Here is a 27,723-nt window from a genome sequence, read left to right on the forward strand (position 1 = left end):
GAGCTTATACTTTGCATAGGACTCTGTGCAGACCTTTAACCAATTTTAGCTGGAAGTAAGAATATTGTGTTCATTTGAACAAGTTGCAGGCTGAAGTTAAGCAGACTGAGAAGAAGGATGGCTGGTTGTGGTTTAAACCACTACTGACCTCCAGGCAGATTTTTCCACCACTAAGAGCCAATATATCCGAGTAATTTAGTCTATAATGTCAAGTGGGTGGAAACTGTTTTTTATCACAGCCAAGTAAACATTTAAACAGTTTAAATAAGTACTATGTCATGTGAAGCCTTCGATAAAATTGCCCTATCTGGAAAATGCGTTCTGGAGCTTATCTGTGTCTAGGTAATGTCTTGCAATTAAGACTATAATCATTTGATTGTTATTGCCGAGAATTCATCATCTCTAGTTGTGGCTGATTGGTTTATTAAATCTCTGCAGACACTTATTTTCCTCTATACAAACTATATTGAATTTTTTCCTCCTATTTGTTATCTGAACCATTAGCTCTATTTAGACCAAGCACTTTGCTGATTTTTCAAGCCTGAGATATTGCAGATTGAGAAGACAGGACAACAGACATATTTGAATCTGAATCCAGAATGAGAATCAGGAATAGCTTCCTCTTGCCTTTACTTCCAAACAGAAAAATCTGAAAGCACAGTTCTTAACCAAGTATCTTTTGAAGCTGACAAGTGAAAACAAGCCAAAAATATTATCCAAATGGATCTGTCAAGAGTTCATGACACTTAAAGTTCTAATACAATATGTTCTTTCCAGAGAGGGGACTAAAGATACAGATATAGTATATTATCTTCCTTAGTATATTATCTAGTATTGCTCTAGTATATTATCTTCCTTAAATTTGAAAGACTTTTCCAAAATTTTCTGAAGTGCATATTAGAGATAACTTTGTTAATATAAGACACATTTATGTGCATTTAAAACAAAGTTAATATTTTCGCTAACTGGTGCAAATTACAGTACAGTTGAAGAGGAGGAAAATAAATTCTGCTGCTTCTTCAGTATACCAGTTAGACATTGTCTCATACAACTCTCACATCGCCTCCTGAACTTCCTGAAGTAGAAAGCTGCCTATCTCATCTGTCCCCAAACCTGACCTGTCTTGACCTAAGCTTCCTCTTCTCATTGAAGATTTGGGAGTTCATCAACCAAATAATCAGCATGGAGATCCTCTTTAAACTTTTCAAAGTGGTCTTTCCACTTAAAAAAAAAAAAAAAAAAAAAAAAAAAGTGCAATTCCTCAACAATTCAAAAAAAAAATACTGTTTTTCCTGAGAAAACATCTTCAGCCTTTGCTGAATATGTTCTCAGTTATTCAGGTGAGCAGAGAGAAGGAATTCAGCTCTCAAGCACTGTTTATCCAAAAGTTTCAGATCATCGCCATTTTTATGTTTAAAGTACAACCATCGTTCAAAAAGTTTGAGCAGCACATATTTGGAGCCTTGAACAGCACTCAAGGGAAACATCACAACATGCCTTGTTCTTATATTCCTCCCTAGGCATCCACTTTTGCCCACTGCTGGAGACAGAATACTAGGCTTGATAGACCTTTGGTCTTATCCAGTACAGCTAGTCTTATGTTTTCTGCAAAAGAACTAAACTTCCTATTAAACAAACCACCACCCCCTCCCCCCCCAAATCCCAACCCAATAGTCTACCCTGTTTTGTAGATCCTGATCTAAGGAAAACATAACTGTACAAACACACGCACACATATATATATATGTATAAAGTATGTGTGTATGTACACACACACACACAAATATATAAAATCTTTTATATATTTTATCTATATCTATATATCTATAAAAGGTTTGTCAAGTAGCAACAGCTACATGAGTAACCTGCTCACGGATCTATGCAGAGAGTGGAAGTACTGTAGCTGCAACTGAGTAAGCTGTAGGATGGATTTATCCAGACAACAAACCCCAAAGCTATTTCTTGGAAACTTGTGCCAAAAGATTGTTAAAGAAACTGCAAAAGCAGAGAAATACAAAGAAGGCTGCGAGTTCTAACAGACCAGCACTTTTCTTATTTCCAGCAGACTTGCAAAGTCCCATTTTGCTAATTACAAACAGGCAAAGGAAAGGCTGCTGCTGAGGAAGGTATCTTTCTACCTATGCTTAAGATAACAACTTCAATTTGTTGAGAGTAGCAGCAAATAAAACTATGAGAAGCATATTTATAAATATTTGTGTGTATATACATACATATACAGATATATGTATCTGTATCTCAGTATCAGCAGTATGAGCCTGTAAAAATATAAAAGCTGTTTTTCAAATACTAAAGGATAGAAGGAGAGAGACTATTACTTAAAGTCAGGGTAAAAGTGTTGACTTGTACATTGTGCATTGCATCTCATTTTCCTAGATATGCCAATAGGCAGTTTTACTTTGTGAATTGAACGCCTGATTTCTAAGGTAAGACCACTCTTCCTCCCACATTCCAGGGAGAGAAAAAATACCAATTAACAAAATATTCAGGAAATTATGTGTATTCCCTTTCTTTCTCTCTCAGAACACTTTATTTGATAAACTAAGACTGATTTTCTACATCTAAGAGACAAAAAAAATACCTGGGAAGGTTTCTGAACCAATGCCTCCTAGAATTCTGTCAGCAGCCAAAGGACACTTCTGAATCTTAGCGCTTCCTTCTTAACTTGGAAGGATATATTTTTTTAATCATTCATATTGTTGCCTACATTATAGAAAGTCTAATGCATTATGTAGTAGATTTTGCTATATGTTCATTATTATTCTGTCACACAGTATCAAACAAAAACACAGGGACACTCAAAGTGTCATGTTAAATCAAATGATGCATATTACCAAATGCCATCTGAAAGCTGCAAGTGCAAGACCATCAATCACTGGTTAAGTCAACAGAAGGTATTTTAAATACGTCATCATTTAATATTATTAAAATTATTTCATATTTGTATACAGAATGTCATATGGCATATTATTATTTAAAAAATAGATCAGTGTCATATAAAGTCATTTACATTCAGTATAGGAACATTATAGTTACTCTGGCTAATTAACAAGAAATCAAACTTTTTCACTATATGCAAATTTTATTTCTTAAATAAACTTAAACAGCCACAGTACTTTTCACCTCTCACTCCTCAATGTCCTTTATTGTCAGCTATGATAGCCTCCAGGCAGAGAAAGAGTAGCACCTACATTTGCTTCTGCCTCCAAAGGAATTCAAACTACTCTTTTGCCTTACAATTGGTAAAGATCAGCATTTCAATGTAAACATTGTTAAACAGTAGTGATTTTTATACATGTATATAATTCATTTTTTTTACCTTATTAATTCAACCTCAGTTAAATTGTTACCGAGTTTCCGTATTTGGACATGTCAACTCCGTTTGCTGCAATTTCAGGCTTGGAGATATTTTTGGTCAAGTTTATAGAATATGTATACTGCTGGAAAAGAGAAATATTTAAACAAAGTAAAACTTGCAGAGAATCCAAACTATTTATTTTCTTTTGGTATCAAAGAATTTTGGCATAATGGGTGAATGATTTTCAGTGAACAGCTGTATTTCTTATTTTACTACTGAAACTTAGTTTTATGCAAAAACCTGAAATTACACACAAAGTCACTGGGCATTATGGAAGTAAAACAAGGTTAAGTAATACTAAAGTAGTTCATGTTTGAAAATGATCTTCTCTTAAAAATAAGTTAGAAATAATTGACATATGAGAATTATGTCATTAACACTGGCAGAACTCTGATGTACTTTACCTTTTCCACTTTCCCCAAGACATTCAGTACAACTCATGTATAAATAAGGCTGGTAAAAACTTGAGGGAAACACTGTAACCATATTTAGCTTCTTCAGATTAGACAAACAGATTTCAGCATATAAAGTTTATGTAAAAAGATCTTAAAAGTTAACATTTAAATTATTTTCAAGAAACTCAGGATAATACCACAAGTTCTCTCAAATAGAGCAGATCACAGAATGCAAACACGTGCCTCTAACCACTGTGTGAACTGGATTGAGAACTCAACCAGTCTACTGAATGAACACAGAGGATGGTAAACATGGCAGGCATAACAGTATTTCTCCACCTACAAAATATCCATGCTAAAGGATATCTCCTCCTCTGTCCCCATTACCAGTTTTCAAATGAGCTGCTATTACGGACATTAACACGATATATTAGTAGCGTGGGTGTGCTGATTTTCACAAGATTACAGCACATTTAGAAAATCACAGTAATACTGGGTCTCTTCTCTTAGATTTAGGGATTTTTACTCGTACTCATTGTTTTTACTGTTGTGGTCTAGTGAACAATTTTGAATTTCTCTGTTGTTCATACAAAAGCTGAAAATATCAACTACTTCTATAGAAAAGTAAAGATGGCCTTTCATTTGTAGACTATTAGATACCAGTATTATAGTTTCAAAACTAGTCTTTGAAACTGAGATACATAGGCTTATACGCAGTGCTGCAATTCTTATAAATCCACACCAGAAAAGCAAAACTGTAAGTCTGTGCCTCTATGTAAAAGAATACACGGTTATTTCAACAGTAACCATTTCTTGAGGCCTCACATAAAGATGCCCATTTAAAACCATTGATTTCATACCCAAAGTGTTCACAACCATGCTCTGTCACATTTACATTTAATGCATTACAATGTGTTATATATGTTGTAGTAGTATTTAGCCAAACTCCATTTATCACCATCATTCAACAACTATGTTCCCTGGCTGTAATTTGCAATTGTAAAAAGCCAAATTTTTGTCAAGCATTTTCTGTGATCCTTCCCTTCAGGTTTAAAAAAAAAAAACAAAAAAAAACAAAAAACCCCCCCCGACTGTGCCATGGACCTGGATACATTGAATTATGATTTTATTCCTCTGTTACGGAAGATTTTCTAGGTCTGAGAACGAGATCTTTGATAGAGGTAGTGATTTCCTGGAGCTCTTTTCGAATGGTATCTGCTTGTTCCTCCTCTTCTAGGTTATCTGCTGTGTCACCATCTCCCTGTTCAGTTTTCTTACTGTGACTAATCAGTTGTTTCACCACTAATCCCTGGTATTTGACTAGAAGAGAATGCTGATCCTAAGGGAAAAAGCAGAACAAAGCAAAGAAGTGCCAATGTTACAGAAAAGGTATGCAGACAAGCTACACAGGCAAATTAAAGATTTCAAATTATAAAAAGCCCTCACATTCTTGCCTAAACAGAATTAATGATACATAAATATTTCCATCAAGGTATTTTACAACCTAAATTCTGAGCAAGATAAGCAGCATCACTTTTAGCACACTAGAATATAGAATTTGAGCCTTTTTATTTTTGAAGAGGTACATCTGCCTTTAAAACTGAGTTATAAAAGTTCAAACGCAAACACATTCTAGCTGCGAAAAAAGAGGCATAAGAATTTTCAGTGGTTTGTAACACCTGATAATGCACAGCTGGCTCCATGGATAAAGGCAAAAGCTACAGTACTAATGACAGATCTAAAAATATATTGAAAACAGATCCCTAAAACAATAGGTTTGAAATACAACACAGATCAGAGAACCTGTATATTCTGCACATAAAGCAATGGTTACAAAAACACAGAGATGCCAGCCTTACACAGCAGAAATAGTCAACATAAAGCACTATTCTTATGTTCTGTCACACACACGCAGAAAAAAAAAAAAGGTACTCTCCCCTTAAAAAAACAAAAAGGAATACCTCTGGGATCTTGCTACTAAGGAAATTAATGATCTGTGGTACGGATCTTCCTGGTGCATGAAGCATGCAGTGGGTTGAAAACTGAAATAACAGGACGGATGTCAAGTGCAGAACAAGAGCTGGATCCTCTGTGACTTTTAGCTGTTCAGTCAGAGCTTGTCTATGCTGGAACAGGACTTGCCTAAGGAAAAGCAATGTATTATGTAAAAATGCATTTCTTATTCTGTCCGATAATAACTCATAATAGGCTCTAAAACATAACATTAATGAAAACCTAAATAAATAAAGATAACTTTTGAACCTGTCTGATTGACTGGTTGTTGATGTGAAATTTGAGGTTGAAAAAAAAAATGCTAGCACTGGTGTAGTTCAGAGATTTTGAAAAACCCCTTGAGAACTTTTGAAGCAACATGTTGCAGTAACCAGTCTGTTAAGCAAATCAGCTATGTAAGAACACTCCCTCTTTTCTCAACAAATTAGGACTACCTGCCTTTGCATTTTCCAGATAACTGGTTTGGGAAGAAAGACAGCCCCTGATCACAAACACACATGCATACATTCTGTGCGATTGCTCCCGAACTAGCCATCTGGAGTTTGAGCAGCAACAGTGCTACAGCCACATACTGTACAGAGAGTAAATAAAATTAAAGGTACCTTTCCTTCTTTTTGTCCCCTTTTTTCACCATAATATCACAAACATCCGCTGCAGAATCAAGGTAGGAAAGAAAATCTTCTAAACTCTATAAAAAACCCAGACTGATATAAATATCTGATCTATGTTAGCAGGTTTTAAATAAACAAACAACCAACCCCCCCCCCCAAAACAGAAAACGGTCCACAATTTATCACCCAAACAGATGACAGTGAATACATTTTGAATAAACTAGTAAAAGCAGAGAGAAAAAAGATATTAATAAAAATTAATTTTGTTCATCTTTCAAAAGTTTACATATTTAAACATTAAAACATGCTATGATTCATAAGTCTTAAAAATGAAATATCAAAAGAGGAATACATGTTCTACAAGTTCTTTAGAGATATTTTTTCTTATGAAACATATGAATATGGCTTTTTGCATAAAAAAGTAAACTGCCTTCCTTTATATTTACATGGTTATGGTCTGTTTTTTTTTTTTTTTTAATAGCTAGGATTTTACCAGTTACTGAATACATGGGAGAATGATCAGGAGTTTCAGCAAGAAAATACAAGCCACTTAAATAAAAGCTGAGAATCTGCAGTTTATTCTCATTTACATATAAAAGATACACTGGATCCACCTGGAAGCAAAGCGCTAGGTGCCTATCAATATCAAATATAAGATCAGCTTTCTGCCTTTTAAAATTTGTGGATATGAAAATGTGTTTACTCTTACTGACTTAAACAAATTCAAATGATGACTTTGGGTTCAGCCTTCACAACAGCAGCAGCAACCTACTACACTATACAAATCATCTGTTTATTAGTATTGCATTCGCAGAAAGGAAAATCTGAACTCAAAGATTCTGAAACACTTTACCTTGCCATTCAGAGAAGTATGCAGTTTAGTTAAAGGACCTTTGGTGTCTTCTGGTAATTTACCTAAAATCTTGGTCCTGACCTATTATGGGGAAAGAGTAGAAATGATCTGTAATATCTTATCAGTATGAATATTTAAACAGAAGATAATTAAATATATTTGATGAACATCACTGATCTACTTGAGATTATTAAAAAGGAACTGATATCTGCGTACCTCACTTGTGATGGCAGAAGAATTTTCTGTTGTCATCATTGAATCAGATGCTAGGAAGTTGAAAACAAGATTTGTAATGTCTGTACAGACAGTCCTCAGCAGATGTTTGGCAAGGTTAGTCTGAGTCTCATCTGTTGAAAAAGAAAATAAAAAACTGTGATTAAAAGGAGGAAAATAGCTTCTTACAGTTATCTGATTTCACAGGAAGGGACATCTTAGTGTTTCCCAAGACGCAGACTATAAATCATGGATAGTACAAGAAAGTCATCTGGATGCATGAAGCTAACATCCCTCATTTGCAGTTGCTTATAGAGCACTCTTCAGTGAAAATAAGAGCTTTCAGGCCTGCAAGTGCATTTGAGCACATGGTTAGTACTTCACAGATGCATCTGTAAAAGCAGTAAAGTAGTCTCTGCACACACCACTAATGAACAAATACTGCTATCCATCAACAAGTAAAAAGTACTTGAAGGAAAAGAATCGAAAGGACAAGCAGTTAAATAAACAAGTGGGCAGCTCACTTAAGACCTAAATAGTAGAATTTTAGGAAAAAGAGGTGGCAGAACACATGTACAAGAACAGAGGCTAATGGGAAATAATTCCATTTATTCCAAAACACAGGAACATATTTTTGGTTAATATTTCCTTTTGCTACACATTTTCCACAGTGAAAATTCTGGAAGAAAGCTGAATACAGCACAGAATCTTGGAAATATCTACAATATTTTCCTAATACTATTTGTTTTGTTTACAAAACGTACGTAGCTGAAGAGGACCCTCCAACAGAGTAACCCACTACAAAGTAAGTCTACACCTATTTGAGAAACTATCCTCAAAAAGCAGTTACTAATGTTTCACTATCAAACTGAAAGAAGGTTTTGAATGGGGCTTCTTAGGGTTGGGCAATATTCTATATTCTCATTAGTGAGACAGGTGACAATGAAGTAAGCTTACCTAATTTTACAGACAATACAAAAACTGGGAGGGGAAGCAAACAGTTTGGAAGAAAGGACAAGAACTCACAATCATCCTGACAGAATGAAGATTATGGGTATGAAATAAAAAATGTAATTCAGTATAGGTGCAAAGTTACGCACTCCAGCACTATCTACTGGTTAGAGTTACCCAATGTGAACACATCCCTAAGTTGTTCATCTTTCATAAGCTGTTGCTCTTCTTTGACCTTGAATGTTGATTCTGGAATAAATTCAACATCCTTGATGGGGTACATTTTTTTAAAGTATATATTTATCATACCTGTGAAATGTTTTGTTCCCTTTTCAAATAACCGAATATTATTATACAGGTTTGAGAATTCTTCCTGCAAGTCCTTCATAGTCTGTCTTCTGCTAGCTCCAGAGGAAGATGATGTTGAAGATGTAAAAACAGAACGTACAACTTCCTGGTAACTTTTTGTTAGAGGTCTTACAAGAGGGAAGAAGGGAGAAAAGGGGAGATGTTAAACAAAGTGTAAAACTGTACAAGGCTTTTCCAAATACATTAGTATTAGAGAAAGCTGCCTCATTACATAATAAATGAGTGGGACATGAATGCCACAGATTGATGAGATAAATGAAAAGCACAATTAAAACCACAACAAAACCACTAGGAAATTAAAATATACTTTTGGCAATTGCAAAAGTATGATTGGTTACACTATGTATGGTGTTTGGCAGGGCTTTAATTTCATAACAGTTCTTAAATGTGAACAAGATAAAAGATAAAATATTTCCAGATGCTATTCAAAAACTCTTTCAAAGCTTTGTGGACAAATTTCAGATAAATAAAAGCTTTAAGAGAGGAAAAGTTAAGATTCAAAAAACTCAGGTCCTTCTAAAGGTTCAGTTACCATTACACTCCGAGTGTATCCAGGCTGGGGCCATTATGGTCCTGTCATGCATCCTTTTAGCCCCAAACACATACTCCCATCCTGTTTCTTGCATGAAATGTCTTTTAAAAAAAGTTATTCATCTTTGGCGATCAGTTTGCTGACCTATCTTACTACCCAGTGACACACGTGCCAGTGGAACATGTACCAGGCACTGTACAAAAGATGAGACTGGGGAAACCCCAACACGGATCCGCATAAACTTCAGTGGAAATACACCCATGAACCAGAAAATGTTTGCTGACAAAGGACACACAACCACCTGCTGTTAAGACGGAAGTATTATTTCTCATTACTGTGCCAGCACAGCTTTCTGATATATATGGATATATGTAATATGGAGTTGCGAAGATGCATTTGAAATGAATCACAGACCCTCTAATATTAGCCTAGATTAATTGCTGCACTTACCTTATTAGATGTTCAGCAAGTTCTGTAATAAGCTCCTCAGGGCAATCCTCTATGTGGGTCTTCAAAACATCCTCAATTTCTTCTCGTGACAGGAAAGGGAACTCCGGCTGTTTATTCCTGCCTGTAGTGGTCATGAGAAACATTCATTGACAAAACATTGTATTTAATATTGCTGCATGAGATGCATGAGATTGTGGCATGAGATACTGAAATGTCTCAAAGTTGAAAACTCCATAAAAGAAATGCATAAACAACAACTAAAAGAAAAAAAAAGAATGACTAAAGCTAATGATAGTTAATTTTATACATAGTTTCTGCTTTGATCATTTAAAAATTTTTTGTTGCAGACAACTTAGGAAATATACCAGGACATGGGCTTTTGTTGAGAGATTTCAAACTGTCTGGCCCCATTCATTAGTTCAGAAATGATGATGATAAGCACTGTGGGGTTTTTTTTTAATGCCAAACTGAACAGAAACTTATTTGTGGGATTTCACACTTTTTCTTTTTTTTATCCCATTCAGTGAGGTACACTGTCACTTAAAAGAGAACGTCCTCAACTTCAGGTGACAATATAAAATTTAAGATGAGATAATCCAAGAATATTGAACCTCATGAGAACTTCCAAGCAGTAAGATCAACATCTTATGAATGCATACAAATTGGTGTATCTATGTTTTGTTTTGGGGAAAAATATGAAGTTTATCTGGATGTTGCAGAAAAGGTTTTTACATATAGGAGTGAGTTCAGGATGATAGCTGGGAACCAGAAAAGGACAGGCATTCCATGTTCCAAGTGCAGCATATGAAAGCAGTATTCTGCACATAAAGTAACTGAATGAATGGAAATCAATGATGATCCCAGTTGTGCCACAGTAACAATGAACTATAAGACTAGCCAAGCAGGTACGCAGGGGGCTTAGATCAGGTTTTTGGAAGGTTGTAATTAATATTTGAATAGTTATATCTGATTTATTGTGGGATTTTTGGTTCATAAATCTGATGACTGAGTATTTTTTCCTGCCAAAGAAATAATTCAAAAGTGAAGTTTGTCAAACAGCGTTCTTCAAATACTATTCAGTTCAGTCTAGTTATTACAACATAGCAATATTAGCAACAACAACTGTAAATCATGTAAGGCTATACCAAAAAAAAAAAAGTTTCTATGTAGTAGCTGAGCAATCTTGAAAAATAACTTCATTTAAATGCAAATTACATGGATCTTTCAGAGTGGCATCACAGAAAATTAAGATACTATACTTCATAACTTCAAAGATCTCATTTAAAAGTATTTTTCTGTCATTATTAGAGTCTAGTTATAAAGATAAAGTACAGTCTTGGTATTCCATCAAATAACAAAAAATTACATTTAATTGTGATCGTGTTTCAGAGATGCGCAAAAGCAATTGATAAAAGCAAGCCACTGAGAAGATAGTGCTCAAATAAATTACAAACTTGTGCTAGTTGTTTGTGATTCTTCATCGCTGTCGGCATCTTTTCTTCCTTTCTTTTTTGTTTTCTTAATCTTGATCTCTCTAGCATTACCACCTCCTCCTCCTCGCACGCTTCCACTGCCCTCTAGTGGAGAATTATTTAGTTAGTAAACAGTAAAGCAGAATTGAACCCCCCCAACCTACAATACACATTCCAGAGTCCTAGAGTTATGACCGTTTATACTTAAGAAAATACACATACTGAGTTAAAGCTTCATTTAAGCTAATGTCATTAATAAACACAAATACTAATCATATAAAAGATGCATGTCCTCAAGAGGAAAAAAAAAAAAAAAAAGGAAAAAAAAATCAGTAAAATCTTTTCCCAGCAGAAAAAAAAAAAAAGATATACCAGTGTCCACATTGTAAATGGAGATTTTTCTGCTGGTTGAAAATAGTGTTTTAATAAGGTAGTTCAGTAATGCTGAATGTTACTCAAAAATATTTCAGATAAAATAATTTGGTGCAGCATAAGGGAAATAATCCTACATAGTAAACATTTATCCAAAAATATTCTTGCAAGTGTGCACTCGATTAACTAGAACACCAACTCCTGTTCAGCTACTCGTACATGACTGTAAAGCAATGATGTGATCCAGTTCTGACAAACATAACAAATTATTTAGTCCCTAGATGCAGTAATCCATGTACAATGTATTAATGCTGCCAATCGCATTTCAATTYACAATATAGTTCCTCTTCACAAGGTAGCTGCTCTGCTGCTTGTTCCCTTCTCTTCACTTGGAAGAAATCTGAACTCCAGAATAATTGGGACTACACATACACTAAGTCTTGAAAAAGCAATTATTTTTATATTTAAATATAAGGTCCAAGGTTTCAAGTAACTACCTTCAGCAACACTACCGTCATCATTTAAGAAAAGTAAACGAAGGCAAGATGCTACTACTCACAAAGCTGACTATCTGTCAAGTGCTAGAGATGACACTTCTAAGTATTACTCTGCAGCAACAGCAAAATTCGGCTGCAGTTAGCAGCAGATTGTGTATTTGTGAGACCTGAGTTTGTGACCTCTCCAGAAAAAGCTGGTGTTTTTCACAAGCTTATTTGAAACATGACTGTATTCAGCTGAGCAGATACGAGTTGTTTGTTAACTGTGCAATATATTAGTTAATTTGAAAACAAGCTCTTTTTATTCTGCACTTCACTCAAATAGCCTTCAGGACAAGCTGCAATCTGCAGTCAAGATCTTATCCACAGAGAGATCAAGCAAGAGAGACTACTGTCAGAAAAGCCTTGATTTAGGACAAGAGGATACATAGACTGCAGCTCACAGGAAGGATCATTTCAGGAATTATGCCTCTGCATATACTTGATTGCAATAGATTTTTTCTTTTAATAAATCAACAGCATTAACACTATCTGATGTCAGGTTACACTTAAATAGAAGAGACTTGCACAGCTGCACATATCTYAAGATGGGCAATGTGACATCTGCCACTTTTTGCCATTACGCAATAATGGCACCCAATGTTTAAACCACGATGTAGATCATTTTGAGGTAATATACCTAACAACCAATACAGAAAATATATCAGGATAGCATTTCCTGGTGGTGCAGCATACACTATCTGCGGATGTGAATGTATCCATATACACCTGGTATATGCTTAATAGAGTCTTACTCTGCAGAAGGCTGGAAACTGAAGTCATTCTATTTCTGACAGTTCAATTAAAGTTCAAGCTTCAGCTATGGCCTAGAAAAGTCTGCTATCTCTTGTGGCAAGAACAAGTTCAGTTTCCATGCCAACTCAGTCATGGTCTTTTTAAGAGCAGAATCTCATGTTTTATTTTTCAGATGAGTATATTCAATTAAGCTAGATGCATCAGTGCTCTAATTCTGTTATTTTCAATAGCACATAAAACTCTGCATGTGGGTTCAACATAGATTGCTCAGCTGTGCTGTAGCAACACAACAGCTATAAAAAGTCTTCTTTGGGACTGAAAATACTTAGTCCAAATAATATATTTAAAAACTGAAAAGATTTGAAAGGGTTAAAAATATAAATTTATATTCTGTCTCAAATTTAAGTCTATTCCAAATAGCCACTATGCAAACAGAACAAGGCATGGGATGAATGTGTCCCAAAATATACTTCAAAGAAAACTGTATGAATCTCCGTATTACTGTTAAGCATGCAAACAATAAAAAATTGTCTGGCATGGGATTCTCAGAAGAAATATACAAAGTACTCAGGAAAAAAAATTATAATTATTTTAATTTTCCTGGACCTTTGGAAAATGGAGAAAATAAGAGCATATCTACACTGTGTAATAAAAAATGGTGCAGAGCTGAAGAGGTGCCTGAGCTAACACTGCCTCAGTCAGTCCATGCAGCACAACTCAATGGAACGTGAACATACCACGCCAAATCCAGACACACTAAAACCATATAAATGTGGCTGCTGTGCTCACACTAATAAATGAACAGAGATTCCCTGCTTCTAGAGCCAGCTGGCTTGTGTTGGACTAACTTAAGATATCTTTGTGCTACCTCTTTTGCACTTCTAGATCTGAAGTTAGTTCTCACGGACATAGCTCAGATATATCTATACCTACAATATAAACATGAGAAGCAGCTTGATTATTTCTTACCTATCTTCTGCAATGGACTGGAAGAAACTAGTGGACTTTAAAATAGAGTAACTTTATGTTCAAATATTTCCAAGGTTAAACAATCCATTTTTCCCCCCGTGAATCAAACTAAATACTGATACCTTACCTGCTGCTTTCTTTCTTCTTTCATCTTTTTTGTCTTTTTTATTAGCATACGAATTTTCTAAAACAGATGCCTGTTTTAAATCTTCCTCAGTGATTAAATTAACAGGGTTATTTTTCATTTCCTAAAATGAAGATCATTCACTTAATAGCAAAAAGACATACACAGCAACAAAAGATACATATAGGAACATTCATACCACTTGGCCATTTTGAAGTATACTAATCTAATATGATGTTTTCCAAGTGCAACAGGAAGTGACATATATTTTTCTCTTCCAAATTCAACATTTGCTCAAACTGTTAGTGTGATGGTGTTCCATGAGCAATAATTTAATATACATTAAATGTCATATACTACCTAAACATATTCCTTTTTTCATTTCTGTCCTTCTTCTGGAGCTGCACTTCAGATGAGGTGTAAAGAGTTGGTAACAGCAAACAAAGCCAGATAAACTGTACTCCAACACTCAACATATATCACATATAGTTCAAAAAAAAAAAAAAAGTACCTTTTCAGCTTTCTGTTGCATCAAATCAGAAAACAGATCAATACAGCTGCTTAGAAATTTCTCACTGACCACAACGGTGTCACTGAAGACTAAACCTGAAGAATGCTTATTTAAAGATCTCATCGCTTGCTGAAGCAAAATACCAGCATCTTCCACTGACAATGAACTGGGCAGAAGAGTCTAAGGTAAAGAAAATCAAAATCATTTACATACAATAACTATTCTAGAATAGAGAGACATACTTGTATGTGCATAAATAGGATCCACAGATATTCCATTCAACACCTATTAGCTATTCAAAATATATTGCACTTCTAAAATTAAATTAGTAACTTAGAAGTAAACACTATTTTTAATCTTCTAACTGCCCAAATGGGTTCATGCAAAGTGATCAACACTGATCAGGAATATGAAGGCTATTTCTGGAACAAAGCACAAGAACACCTTCAAAATATACAAATACACTCAAAAGATACAGAAATTCTGTAAAAGAACAGCAGGCCTCTAAGGCCTAAAATTAGGATTTATCCAGGATGAAATGGCTAATATCCCTCTACTTACTGAAACTACCCTAAGTGTTCAGATTAAATTTTTTTCTGAAAAATGCCATAAAAATATACTGCTCTCTAGCAGAACACATGAGCACTAATTTTAAAATGAAAATTTGTCTCAGGTATCTTATCAACCAAATACCGACATGGCCTTCACCTGTTTTTGTTCAGACCAGCTTAAAAGCAAACTGAGTCTTTTTATTTGTTGTTATGATACCTTATTTAAGCTGAATATTCTTCTTTGACAACATAGGAATTATATTACATATACATGTATTTCCAATAAGATATCATTTGACACAAAAATTTGGCAAAATAAATAGATAAGATAGCTTACTGCTACATCTATCCAGTTCCCAGAGCTGATGGCTTCCTCTACAGAAGCTTCTACTTGATCCACAATTTCTTGACCAACACAAACTGCTCTCAGAAATAAGAGCTGTGTAGACTTGTATCTTTTTTTAATGTAGCCTGCCGGATCTGGGATGCCAAGTCTGTACAATGCATCAAATTCTGTAAAATAGTGAGAAATCTGTTAAATTTAAGTATCTTCAAATACATATGGGATCTTAACTGGTAAACTTTCCTGAAAGCAGGAACAGAAGTATTCTAAACAGGTTTTATAAACAATACAAGTGCAACTTCAAGCTGATGATGACCTAAAACTTGGTTCAGTACAAGTTACAGAGGTGGTACAGTTATATATAGTTAATAGAAATATGAAGATTAATTTATGGACATGACTTTGGCTTAAATTTTGGAAAAATCTGCTTTTATCAGATTCTTAATGCATTAGATTTGCTTTTGCAAGAACATCTTTCCAAGGTATTCTAATGCAACATGAACAATTATTTACAATAATGTCAAAACATTTTGTTTTTTAAAGCTACTCAGATACAGTTGCAGGATCATGCAATGCTTCACAAGCAAAGCATCTCAAGTATTTGGTTTATACTTAGACATTCTGAAAACATTCAAAGACTTTGACAGATACTCTATCAGTCAAGCAATATTATGGAAACACTTAACAGTACTACATTAAAGTATGCTGAGACTTTTCAGAATGTGAGCCTGCCTCTGGCCCTTTGGGACCATAAGAGTACATCCCCCTGTTTATACAGGTCTATATTTTCCCATAGCTACTGTTTTAAAACACCAGCATCAGCACTGCTCAGTTTTAAATCAGATAGACTTGTTTAGACTCAAATCAGCTCTAGTGCTGTGCCCACTCCAGTTCTGCAAAACCTTATTTTGGAAAAGGTTCTTCCTGTGCACTGCATGCTTGGCTGATGGGACTACTAACAGTTTAAGTTTCGTTGTAATCTGGATGCCTGACCTGAAACTTTAACTACGTGGTTCAAACACGACCATCTGAAAAGTCCACAATCAGCAGTCTACTTAAGAAATGTTTTCAGCACAATACAAGCAGCATTTTAACTCTCTGAGAAACAAAGTTACTGTTTAGCACTACGGTTCTTTGTGCTGAAATAATACACATGTGCTGAAATAATACACATGACTAAAGCAAGACAGTCTTTTACCACAGGAATATCAACTACCATATTGATTTTCACTTATTCCTGTGAGACTTGACTCTAGACAGGAGCTATATTAGGGTAAGACTAATTACCTAAAGCAGTTTTAAAGATATTTTATCCATAAGAATTAAGATCAATTACCTAAGTAACCATTCTGCTTGAAAAAGGAATCCACCCAGTTGCTCTGTGTTCTGGCATAGATGTCTGGAACAAACACAGCCTTATCCTGTCTCCCACCAACCACAGTGCCTTTTAGACGACCAGTGTTAACAAGTTCTTCTAGCATAGCTAAAAGAAAAAATATATGAAGAAACATTTTTCACTTAGATGTAACCATCATTCAAAACATAGCAATTATTTTCCCCTTTTTGTTCCTTCTCTTTTTCTTCATTAGTTGTTTCTCTTTTTACTACTAATTGAAGAAAACTAAAAGCCAAACTACAAGTGCTTTTTCCAGCAAAACATTCATGAGTTCTATCAATTATTTTTAACACTTCTGAGAATGTTTTGATAAAAGCTCTGGAAATTGTACATGTTCCAAAAGAGCAAACTACATTGGCAGGATCAAACCACTTTTTATTTAACACTTACCTAGAAAGTTTTAGCTTTTAATTTATAAACTGTAGCCATAAAAGTATCTTTCTCTGGCCAGAGAATAAAGTATATGAGCATTTTATTAAAAGTGTTCTCTTTCAATTCCCTGGATGGATGTTAACATGATGAAAAACAGATCTGAACACACTGGAAGACATGAAAAACTGCTACTTAACTCTCATAAATGTGAGCACATAACCTAATGGTCACTGTCTTCATGGTTTCCAACAGTCACACTGTTACCAATAGTAACCCTCTGGTAATGCACAAATATTGCTGGCAAAGGACATATGGGTAACTTAGTACCAAAGTACTAAGGCTATTTTGATGCTAAATAAGATATTTTCAATCCACTAAAGGTGCACAGGAATGTCTGATTTGCCTCCTATGTTCTACTTCTGCACCCCCCCCCCAAAAAAAAAACCCAAAAAACAAAACAGTGACATCAACTGCCAAGCTCTGCTGCTTCCTACAACCTTGTTATTGGCTTTTTGCCCTCAGTTTAACTGCATGGAACGTGTTGATACTGCTACCCTGTAGCTGAACATGCAATGACATCAAATGGTATGGCTCCTTACTCGTAACATATAAGTAGTGAGCAACACTTCAACATGGTTAGTACAGCACATGAAGGTTTAGCTCACCTTCTCAGGAAAATTTACCTGAAAACCTGATTCCAGAACAAACACTGCATTCTATATCATGACTTTTTTTTCCAGATATGCCCAGTATAGATAAGCTTCTGTATTCTAGCAGCTATTGGACATGACTGCCACTTAAGAAGCTGAGCAGCAGTTACACTCAAAAAACATAAGAGAAAGAACTGATTTAAACAAGATACAGTTTTACCTAATCTAAGACTAGTGCTGGAAATCATATTCTGCCATGCTTCAGTTACCTAGTATAAAATGTAGCTTATAAAGCAACTTCTGAAAATAAAACTAGGTTTTTATTTACAAATAGTTTAATCACACTGGAAAACACACCTATCTTACTTAAACAATATCCAGACAATACAGTTTGGCTCTCTGTTGGCAATCTCAACTTATTGTTAATTCAAAGTTTTGGGGAAAAAGAGTAAAATTTAAATAGGTATCTCAAATGATTTTGTAGAACACTAGCAGAGTCTTTAGCAAAAAGTGAAGAAATGAAGGTGCCAAATAATTTTTGCATCATTTTAAGTATCATTCTAAAATCCCATGAAAGTGCTTTCATAGGAGATTTCACAGCCTCTACTGCAATCATGCCTAGATAGTCTTTGGTTTTAAAATAAAGCAATAGAACATTTGCAGAACTACAATAATCTCACACTTATATTTAAAGGTGACTGAGTAGTTTGTAACGTCCTGTTAGTTCTCCTTCAAAGTCTGAAAAAGACAATAAGCATCCTTCCATGCCTATCCTAGGTCAGATACAATACCTGGGAATGAGGAAAATTTGTGCTTTCATTATGCTTAGTAATTAGTGTTTTAACTTAAATGGTTTCTTCTTTCTAAAATTAGTTATTGTCTATCATAACTTAAGGTCATCTTAATATGAAAAACAGCATGGCTATGTGACAGACCCAAAGACAGTTGTTTCTCTCGTCTAACACTAAGTGCTGATTAAGTAATTAGCTGTTCATAAATTATAAAGCAATATGCTCAACTTACAAATAAAATATTCTCAGAGTTTTTTCTGGAAGAGGCACAAAACTGACAAACACTGCTAATAATGATGAGCATAAAAAGTGAAGACTTAAAATAACATAATTAAAAATATCTTTTTTTAAGTATTCCAACATTTGTGGAATTAAAAATGTATCGCAAAAAAAAGACAGAATAAAATAAAAAATGCTCTGAAACAAAAAGCTCTTTGAAATTAATGAAACTGTAAAGGGAATAAAATACAGTAAGACAAACTATAGAAAAAGACGGAACACTTACTGAAAAAACAAGAAAGTACTAAAAACTCATTTACCCATTGTGCTGATTGTTAGTGATAGAAAAACACCTTCACTAACACTAGAACTTCAATTCAGGCTGAAGTTGTACATGAGCAATGCAAGAACATGTTCTTGTAGGATCAGATTAAAAAAGATTGTAACTGTATGTTGAAATTTGCTGGCTAATATAACATTACTATAAAGCAGTTTAGCAGATTTTCCTTTTAACCTATGAGTACCTGGATGATACATTCCTGGAAAAACCCAAATCTTACACTGATTATGTGAAAGCAGAGTGCTGCTATGATTTAAATGCTAAGATTTTCAATTTTAATGAATGAGCTTGCAATAAAGAACAAGAAGGTAAGCAGAGATATAATAGAGCTCAAGCGTGCAATGCCTTGAAGGCAAAAAGCCAACCAACCAAAAAAAAAAAAAAAGATATTAACTTTCATGAGAAGAGATGCAAAGCCATTAAAGGATTTTGAAGAGCAGCAGTACTTGGTCAGCCAGCATACAAAACTAACGATGCTTGAAGCAGCATTTTGGACAGACACAAGAAGATTCCTGGTAGTCAAAGAAAAGCTGCAATATTAGAAATGAGAAACAATTAAGTCCTGCCTAAAGTTTCAGCAGTTGGATAGGAAATCGTTATGGATTTCTATTTAAAAGAAAGTTGCAGAAAATAAAAGTAAACAGTCTAAGAGTATGCTTTATCTCTCAGCGTATAAAGACATTTAACTAAGAGTAACAAAAGCTCTGCCTCTGCTATCACAGAGCAAAGTCAATAAACAAAATCCAGAGCAGTTAATGCCATTTGGCTACATGAAATCTGTCCCCTTTTGTGTGCTTCACTGATAAAACTGCCAGTAGCTAAGGGCAAAAAAGGAAACAGATGACAAAACCAGGTACTATACTTCTTGGATCATTCTGCCCCCAGAGGCATATCATCAATGCACGCTTTCATTGCTTTAGATAAACAGAAACATCTCTTCAGCAGTGAATAGCACTTTAAGCTAGAGAGAAATATACTGCTCTTTATTTCAGAATTGGTGCTATATACTAAAATGCTTCTTTGAACGCGAACTTCCAGTAATGAAGAATCCATTAATTAACTAGCAAAAACACAAAACAGTCTGAATGAAACTCACAGTAAAGTAAATGCTCCTGAAATCCATAACGAGTGATCAAGTTACTTACAGGGGTAGGCCTTGGAAAAAAGAAAAACAAAATGATGTAAGTTAATAAACTAAAACTGACATGGACAAACTAGATATGAGATGTTGCTCCTGATGGACAAAACTACATCATATTTTAGCCCCAAGGTGCTACACTGAACTTTAACACAACCTAGAAAGTTTTAAGTCACAATGAAGTTATACATATCCTAAAACACAGCTACCATAATTATCATACATAAACTTTTGCTGACACAGAAGGTTATTGATCTGGTAACAAAGACTTCTTTATAATCAAGTGTGGTGGGTAGATGCCAATATATAATTGATTGGGGAGCAGTGGAATGATGGTTAGGATAGATACTATCCAAACAAATGAATGAACTACTGACTAACATCTTCCTCAGCCAAAAAACTTAAATGTGTGTCAGTTATATTTTCCTTGTTCACCTGGCTCCCATTTCAAAAAAAGTGAGTCTAATGTAACTGAGTACTTTGGCGAGCACACTCAAAGGTGCGCACAATTCTTTTCCCCAATAAATTGAACTATACTTGAAGAAATCTTATCCATAGGTCTTCGCTTTGTTTTCTTTTTCAATCACAAGTGAATTTGGTCCATAAAGACCTACGGGAAAAATATTTTAATATGTAGGTATAGGTGTTGCAATTTACCGAGTAATTGCAGAGAAGAGACCACGAATGCGCGCTCGATGCCGGGAAACAAAGGCTTCTGTATAGATCACCCCACGGTTGTTCTGGTCTAGTTGTCCACGAATAATTTTACCCAGACGCCTGGATAATGCCTGTAAATAAAAGCTGGGATGGTAGCTAAAATTGTATTATATACAAAAACAAAAATCTGTATTAACTGATCAGTAAATTAGTTTTCCTAAAAAAGACAATATACTCAGAAATGAGAATTAAATTTGAAAGCTATTAGTTAGGTATATTGAAAATGTGTCTTACTAAATATGTACTCTTGACATTATGATCCATACCCCAGGGAATTCGGCTTCCCTAATAATACTCTCCTCTATCAGTCTTAAAGGGATTGTAATATGTGTGTCCAATGAAGAAAGAAAACTTTGTGAAAGAAATCTGTATGGTTTGGAGATGCATAATCAAAACTAGGAAACCTTTGTATTAATTCTCTATGAACAAGTGGCAGGGAAATTCACTACCCATTTTTCAAACAGTCAAGACGAAAATTATGAAATGATAAACATGAAAGAGAAAAAGGTGCAAATACTTTACAAATGTGCATCCTAGCAAAGTGAACTAAAACATCAACGTTACCCAGGAAAGAGAAAAAAACTGTATAATAATTTTTATATCCTAGAAGAGTTTTTCCAGAAGCTGATCATGCAACAAATAGAGTAATTCTGTTCATAAATCAAGAGAGCCAAGAGGGATGACTGTGATACCAAGTATGACTGCTCACCTAACACAAGCCACAGGATTTCCATTTGAAAAATGTTATTTTCCAAAGAAACATCCAACTTTGACTGAAAGTCACCAATAACATGAGGCTCCTCCGTAGTCCTTTTAAACACTCATACTCGTTACTCAGAGAGCTAAGTAGTTTTTTGTTTCTATTCTGAATATCTGGCTTCAGCTTCTAGAAACTAAATTTATTTTACCTTTTCTGGATAATCTGAAAGTGTCTCTACTATTGTATTTCTACTTCCTGGATAGCTAATGAGACTGATGAGGTTAACCCTACATCTTCTCTCTAATACATCAAATGGAGAAATCTTTGGATCTTCCACTCATCTAATGCCTCCTCCTGTTCCCAGCAGTCATAAAGACACTGAACAAATTTTGCCCAATACTGAAAAGGTAAATATCAACCTAAATCTGTTAATTGCTGTTACACTGCAACCCTTATGTTTCTAATACCGTTCTGCTTAGAAAAACAACTAGCCCATCATAATTAAAGCCATAGATATCACAAAGATGTCAAAAAAGGTGAGCATTTCTTCACAATCAATTCTACATTTGCTGGGTTGGTGGTTTGCATCACCTGTATCAAGAAGTCTCCTGGAAGGTCATATGCCTTACAGAGTTCTGATATTGTCACCTGGCCAGTTTCCTGTAGTTTATCGTTTATTTCTTCGGCTAATTGATCTAGGTAATTCCTTATTTGAAATCAAGGAGAAAAAAAAAGGATTAAGCATGAAATTCAGAATCAACCTGCATTCATCCACATGCACTTCCCCTGCAGCATTATTAATTGATCTGGTACTATAGTTGTTCCTATTGCATATTTTCAGTAATATACTAAAAATTATTTTAAATGAATAAGGAAAACAATGTCAGTGCAAATGTGTGTTTTTGAAAGCCTGCTAACCAGGTAGCTAATATTAAAATTGGTCGTTTACTTGCTTTTATGAAAGTGTCAAAAAATAAGAACAGGAAAATATGTCAATGAGACTTAGAAAAATGCTTTAGTGAGCAAGGAAGGTGTTAATTATCTTAAAAGAGTTAGGAACTTCATCTTCTTTTCCAAGAATAAATCCTGCAACACAGTTGGTAACAGAGGCAACTCCATAAAAGTATTATTTCTGTGGTTGTCAGTGCACTGACTGTCATGAAATAACTTACTCATACATCTTAGGCTTGTGAGGTGAAGCAAGAGGTGGGTAAAAATGAGAGGGTTTGCCTACAGCTGAGACAGCGAGGCTACAGAGCACGAGATTGAGGTGCTGCACACAAAGACACTGGGTAAGGATAGGAAGCTTCTTAAGTGCAGGATACTGGACAGAGACACTCAATAATGCCTTTGTTCCATGGATCCCTGGATGTTCTGCTGAGATGGGCCTTGCTGGCCATGTGGAAAAGCAGCACTGACTACCAAGCAGTCCTCATGCCAATCAAGAAGAATGTACTTTGCCCCAGAAGCCACAAAGGCTGGCCATCACTGTTAGTCTGCGTTTTAAAAAACAGAAGAGGTGTGAATTATACATGTTGCTTCTGAATGTACTCACTCATCTATAAGCTGTCCCAGCACAAGCTGAACTGTTTTGTCTGATTTAACAATGTCGTTAGCTCTGTTTTCAATGTGCAAAAGGTCCACGTTTATTACCTAAAAAACAAACAAACAAAACAAAAACCAAAAAACCACACACCCAGGAAAAAGAAAAAAAACCCCCACAGTCTTATCATAACTTTAAATTGAAATTAATTCTCAAACATTGAGATATTATACTTGCACATTCATATATCTCAAGGAAAATGTTTATTTTTTCTATGATTGCATACATATACAGTAAATCTGTGATTTGGAATAAAACATCAGTGCTTTAGAAGAAATAAAAATCTCTCTGCAGTTGTGACAAGGTTAAAAGAAACCTATAAAATAAGAATTTTGGGAAAGCTATGAACAGAAAATATTAAATTGTCTTACAGAAAGGTTTTCTGATTCCAAGTACTTTTGCTAAAGCCAGAAGGGAAAATTAGTCACAGAAGAAGATTACTGGAGCATAAAGGTTATTGGAGACAAGAGATTAATGAAGGAAGAAGGAAGACCCAAAGAGGCATGCAGAGTTAATTATGCTTGCTCCTGCAACTTTAAACTTAAATGAGAAATATGTAAGTCTTATCCATCTGCCCTCCTCAGCTAACAAAAGAAAAGTGCATCAAGAAAAATTGTGCTTTTTAGTGGTGATTTCAGAGATCCCAGAATATTGTTAAACATAGAAAAGCTTTCAAATAAGAACAATTATATTTATCTCTAAATCATAGCAACCATTAACATACCAAACATTTCTGAAATCAATAAAGCAATAAATGGATAGCTCAAGCAATCTGTGTTATTCTCACAAGAGCTACCAGCTTTTCATAAACTCTACTGTCTTTTTTAAAAAATAACTTAGCTGGAGTCTAACTGATGAGCTCCATATTTACCGTATATGTGGTAAAGAAAAATAAACAAAAATATACTTTTTTATTCCCCCAAACCTACCTGTTGTAAGTCAACAATGTTTACTCGACCTTCAAAAAAACAAAAAATATATACTTTTAGTATACTAAAGTATGTTTGAGCAGATTTAGAATACAGCACAGTCCATTGTGTATGAAATACTTCTTCATTATTTTTTCATAGACAAATTAAACAAATCCACCTTTAATATTGTCAAAAGATAGGAAAAGCACACAGGCAGTCAGTGTGAGATATCCCCTGTCAACCTGAACTGTGTCCTTGTTGACAATGCAATATAGAAATTTTGGCAGTAAAAATCACTATTTAAACTCCCTTCCAACTGGTCTTCACCTTGTTGCCAATCAGGATTTGACCACTAGTCTATGAGTATCAAAATGGAGACTGCCAAAGCTTTCTACCTTTGCATGCAGCTACTCTCAAATATCAACAACTTTAAATTCAATTCAAGCTTTCACAATGATGTGATATACAATGAATATCACAAACTGAGGTATACTTGGGGTGGTGAGAAACACCATATAGAGAAAACTCTGCATGAACACAGTAAGGGAATTTGCTTTTCAAAACACACAATGCTGTGAAATTCAGCCATAAACGTAACTGAAAGTAGATTATACTGTCTTCTGATTTAAACCATTAACAAAGTAGTTTAAAGCATATTTGCTTTGTTATATATCTAAGTCGTAGCTGACAAAGCAGATGGCTGTTCACTCTGTGGTATAATAAAAGATGTTAGAATCTGTCAATGGCAATTTTAAAACATTATTATTACTACTACTAATGACACGAAAGGAGAACGATTTTGAAATTCTGAGTCAAGGCTGAACATTTGGGCCCAGATGCTCAAAAACACTTGAATGTCAAATTCCCTTCAAAAGTTTCTTGGGTCATTTCTAAATCAAAAATCCTGCATGGGTGAAAATCAATCAAGTAATATACATTGATATGCTTACATAAAAACCTAATACAGATGTGAAGTTAAAATAAAATTATAGTAAGCAGATTCATTTGTAGATGAAGCAAAAGGAGTATGGTGACTTTTTTGAATATTAAGATTATTGAATATAACTTTCAAATTCCTTCTGTAGTCTTTGGAATTGATTTCCCAATCCAGAAGAAAGCAAATGCCACACTTACCACCACAAACATGAAGCTCATCCCGGATCTCCCTAGTAATTTGTGCTGGAGTGATATACTCTTTTCCATCAAGCGTGTGCACCACTTCCAACTGCTTTTCAGCAATCAATTTAGTGACAATCTCTATACAGTTCCGTTCTGACAACCTGTCAATAATATAAAGAATTATCCATTATGGTATACAAAGGCTTGCTAACTTCATCTTAAAATTGATGCTTTAAAAATACTAAACACAGGATATACAATGAAGATTACTTGCCATTGTGTGCAAATTGCTTTTAATGACAAAAAACTCATTTCAAGATCCTACTTTTCTCGTTCCAAGAAACATGATCCATATACCTCCACTTACGTGAGTCATCTCTCTAAAACAATTTCTACTCTTTTCCTGAGCAGCTGTCAGCCCATTCTGCAGCAGGACTGCACCTGCCTGTCAATTTAAGAATGGTCATGCTTACAAATTTTCAGCCTCTGATCCTATTATGCCTTCTTATTTAAGTTTCTTTAATAAAAAGAAGGTCTGGGCACCAACCTCAGTTGTTCAGCAACACAGATAAAGAAACAGAGCAGTAAAGCCTCAAACATATTTAGCAGCTTGAGCACTACTGAATTTAACGGCAAAAACGTGTACTCTTGTGCACCCCAAAACTCTTCTGGGGCCCTAACTGCTCTTTCGGGGCTCACGAGCAGCGACCGGCAGGCCAGCATCAGTCAGAGGGACACTGCCAGGTTGAAAAGCAGCCGCTGTCACGCCCCGTCCCCCCTGCCAGGCGCCAGGGCCCCACGGGGGCTGTGCCGGGGGGAGGGGGGCCGCGGAGCTCGGCGCTGCGCAATTCGCCCCCCCCCCCGGCGCTGCCGTTGAGCGGGGGAGGGTCGGGCTGCCGGCCGGGGGGCGCGGGGAGGCTGCCCGCAGCCCCGGGCGGGGGTGCCCAGCGCCCCGGGCGGGTGCCGGCGCCGCCCCGCTCACCTCTGGGCCACCTCGGCAAACTGCGCCCGCTGGAAATCAGCCGCCAGGCGCCGAATCTCCTCCCAGGCGGCCGCCATCGCCGCCGCGCACTACACGTCAGCCCCGCTGGTCCAGCAACGGGCGGCGAGCGGGGACAAACCTCCTCGCCGCACCCGACCCAGCGCTGCCGCCCGACCGCGGCCGCCTCTCCACAGCGCCACCTGCAGGACGGGAGCCGCCCCGGCGCCGCCGAGCCCTCGCTCGCCGAGGCCACGCCCCCTTGTGAGCGGGGCTCGGCGGGGCCCGTCGCCAGGCAACGCCAGGCCAGGCTCCCGCAGCCCCAGGGTGGCGGTTGGGGCGGCTTCGCGCCTCGGGGCGCAAGTTGCGCGGGAAGGCCCGTGTGGCCTGTGTTGAGCGCCAGGCCTTGCCCCAGTGGTGGAAGGGTTATTTCTCCTGTGAGACCACTGAGCGCCGTGCCTTGTTCATATACACAAGCCGTTGTGGCCACAATGCTCCCCCTTTGTGGCTTTAAATCTTTTTTTCCCTAGATCTGCCGTCTGTTTTAAAAGATAGCATCTCTTCTGCGAGCCTTGACTTGTCAGTCTTGCCCTAAAAAATAAATACATCCCGATCTCCCTTCCCCCCCAGATTGAGGTTTGCTTCTGAATTTAGGAGATTTAAAATATATCTTTTATTTTATGGTTCCAGCGCAAGAAGTTCCCTTGAAGTTTAAGGTGTTTCTCTGCAATCATTATAATTAAAAAACAAAAAACAAAAAACAAACGAGATTCCCCCTTGAGCCCTGCTTCCAGCCGCTGGAACCTGGTGGGAACGGAGGAGGTGGTCATGAGAGCAGATAAAACTGCGCTGCCTGCAGCAAAGCCAAACAAAATGCAGTGTTTTCGAAATGTCCCGTCCCTGCTAGTACAAATGCTAAGGACGGGGTGAGTTCAGGCCTCTCAGATGAGGGTGTTTCAGAAATTGGCAGCCTGCCATATGCTTCCTGGGCGTGCTTTCTGCTCTTTGAGCATGGAGGGTGTAAATTTTAGTCAAATGGGAGGGCTAAAACTTTAGCTAAAATGTAAGCTAAGCCTTTTTTAGTAGTATGGAGAAAATACTTTGCAAGATGGCACTGACACAGTAAGCTATAATGGCATGTTTATAGCAGGATAAGTATGTGGCTTCAGTTTTACTGGTCATTTTCTTTTTGATGAGAAACTAGGGGCAGGATTCATTCAGCTTAGGCATCTAAATTTAGCTGTCAAAGTCTAAATAGTCCAGGAGCCCTTCATAGACAGTGAGACAGGCACCCCACAGGGTCATTCAGCTCTTCATAAAATATACATCTGATATAAACTAGATTAATTGCTCACTGGAAATGCCTGCTTTTCTCCTTTGCGAAAGAAGTC

At 36.2% G+C, this 27,723-nt stretch overlaps 1 protein-coding gene across 1 annotated transcript; it reads right to left on the reverse strand.

Moving 5' to 3' along the window:
- Positions 1-3,496: 3,496 nt before the first annotated feature.
- UFL1 (UFM1 specific ligase 1) lies at positions 3,497-26,459 on the reverse strand. Its single transcript, XM_026059297.1, has 19 exons — positions 26,336-26,459; positions 25,369-25,514; positions 24,253-24,281; positions 23,276-23,373; positions 22,312-22,426; positions 20,961-21,091; positions 20,262-20,320; positions 16,734-16,880; positions 15,392-15,567; positions 14,504-14,683; positions 13,996-14,116; positions 11,218-11,340; positions 9,764-9,884; positions 8,722-8,888; positions 7,465-7,595; positions 7,249-7,329; positions 6,387-6,472; positions 5,733-5,913; positions 3,497-5,110 (listed from the first exon to the last, which is right to left on the reverse strand). Exons 1-19 carry the CDS (start codon positions 26,410-26,412, stop codon positions 4,898-4,900), a joined length of 2,382 nt encoding a protein of 793 aa, XP_025915082.1. The 5' UTR covers positions 26,413-26,459; the 3' UTR covers positions 3,497-4,897.
- Between the last annotated feature and the right edge of the window lie 1,264 nt (positions 26,460-27,723).

The sequence above is a fragment of the Apteryx rowi genome, unplaced genomic scaffold (assembly GCF_003343035.1).
Source record: "Apteryx rowi isolate R43461 unplaced genomic scaffold, aptRow1 scaffold_155, whole genome shotgun sequence".
NCBI lineage: Eukaryota > Metazoa > Chordata > Aves > Apterygiformes > Apterygidae > Apteryx > Apteryx rowi.

Bases quoted from the DNA above. Each gene is read 5' to 3' on its own strand.
- UFL1 (XM_026059297.1), bottom strand. From the start codon at position 26,412: ATGGCGGCCGCCTGGGAGGAGATTCGGCGCCTGGCGGCTGATTTCCAG. The intron at 9,885-11,217 runs GTTTGTAATTTA...TGACCACTACAG, and splicing joins ATCACAAACAACTAGCACAA to GCAGGAATAAACAGCCGGAG. The intron at 7,330-7,464 runs GTACGCAGATAT...TCCCCATAATAG, and splicing joins CTTCTGCCATCACAAGTGAG to GTCAGGACCAAGATTTTAGG.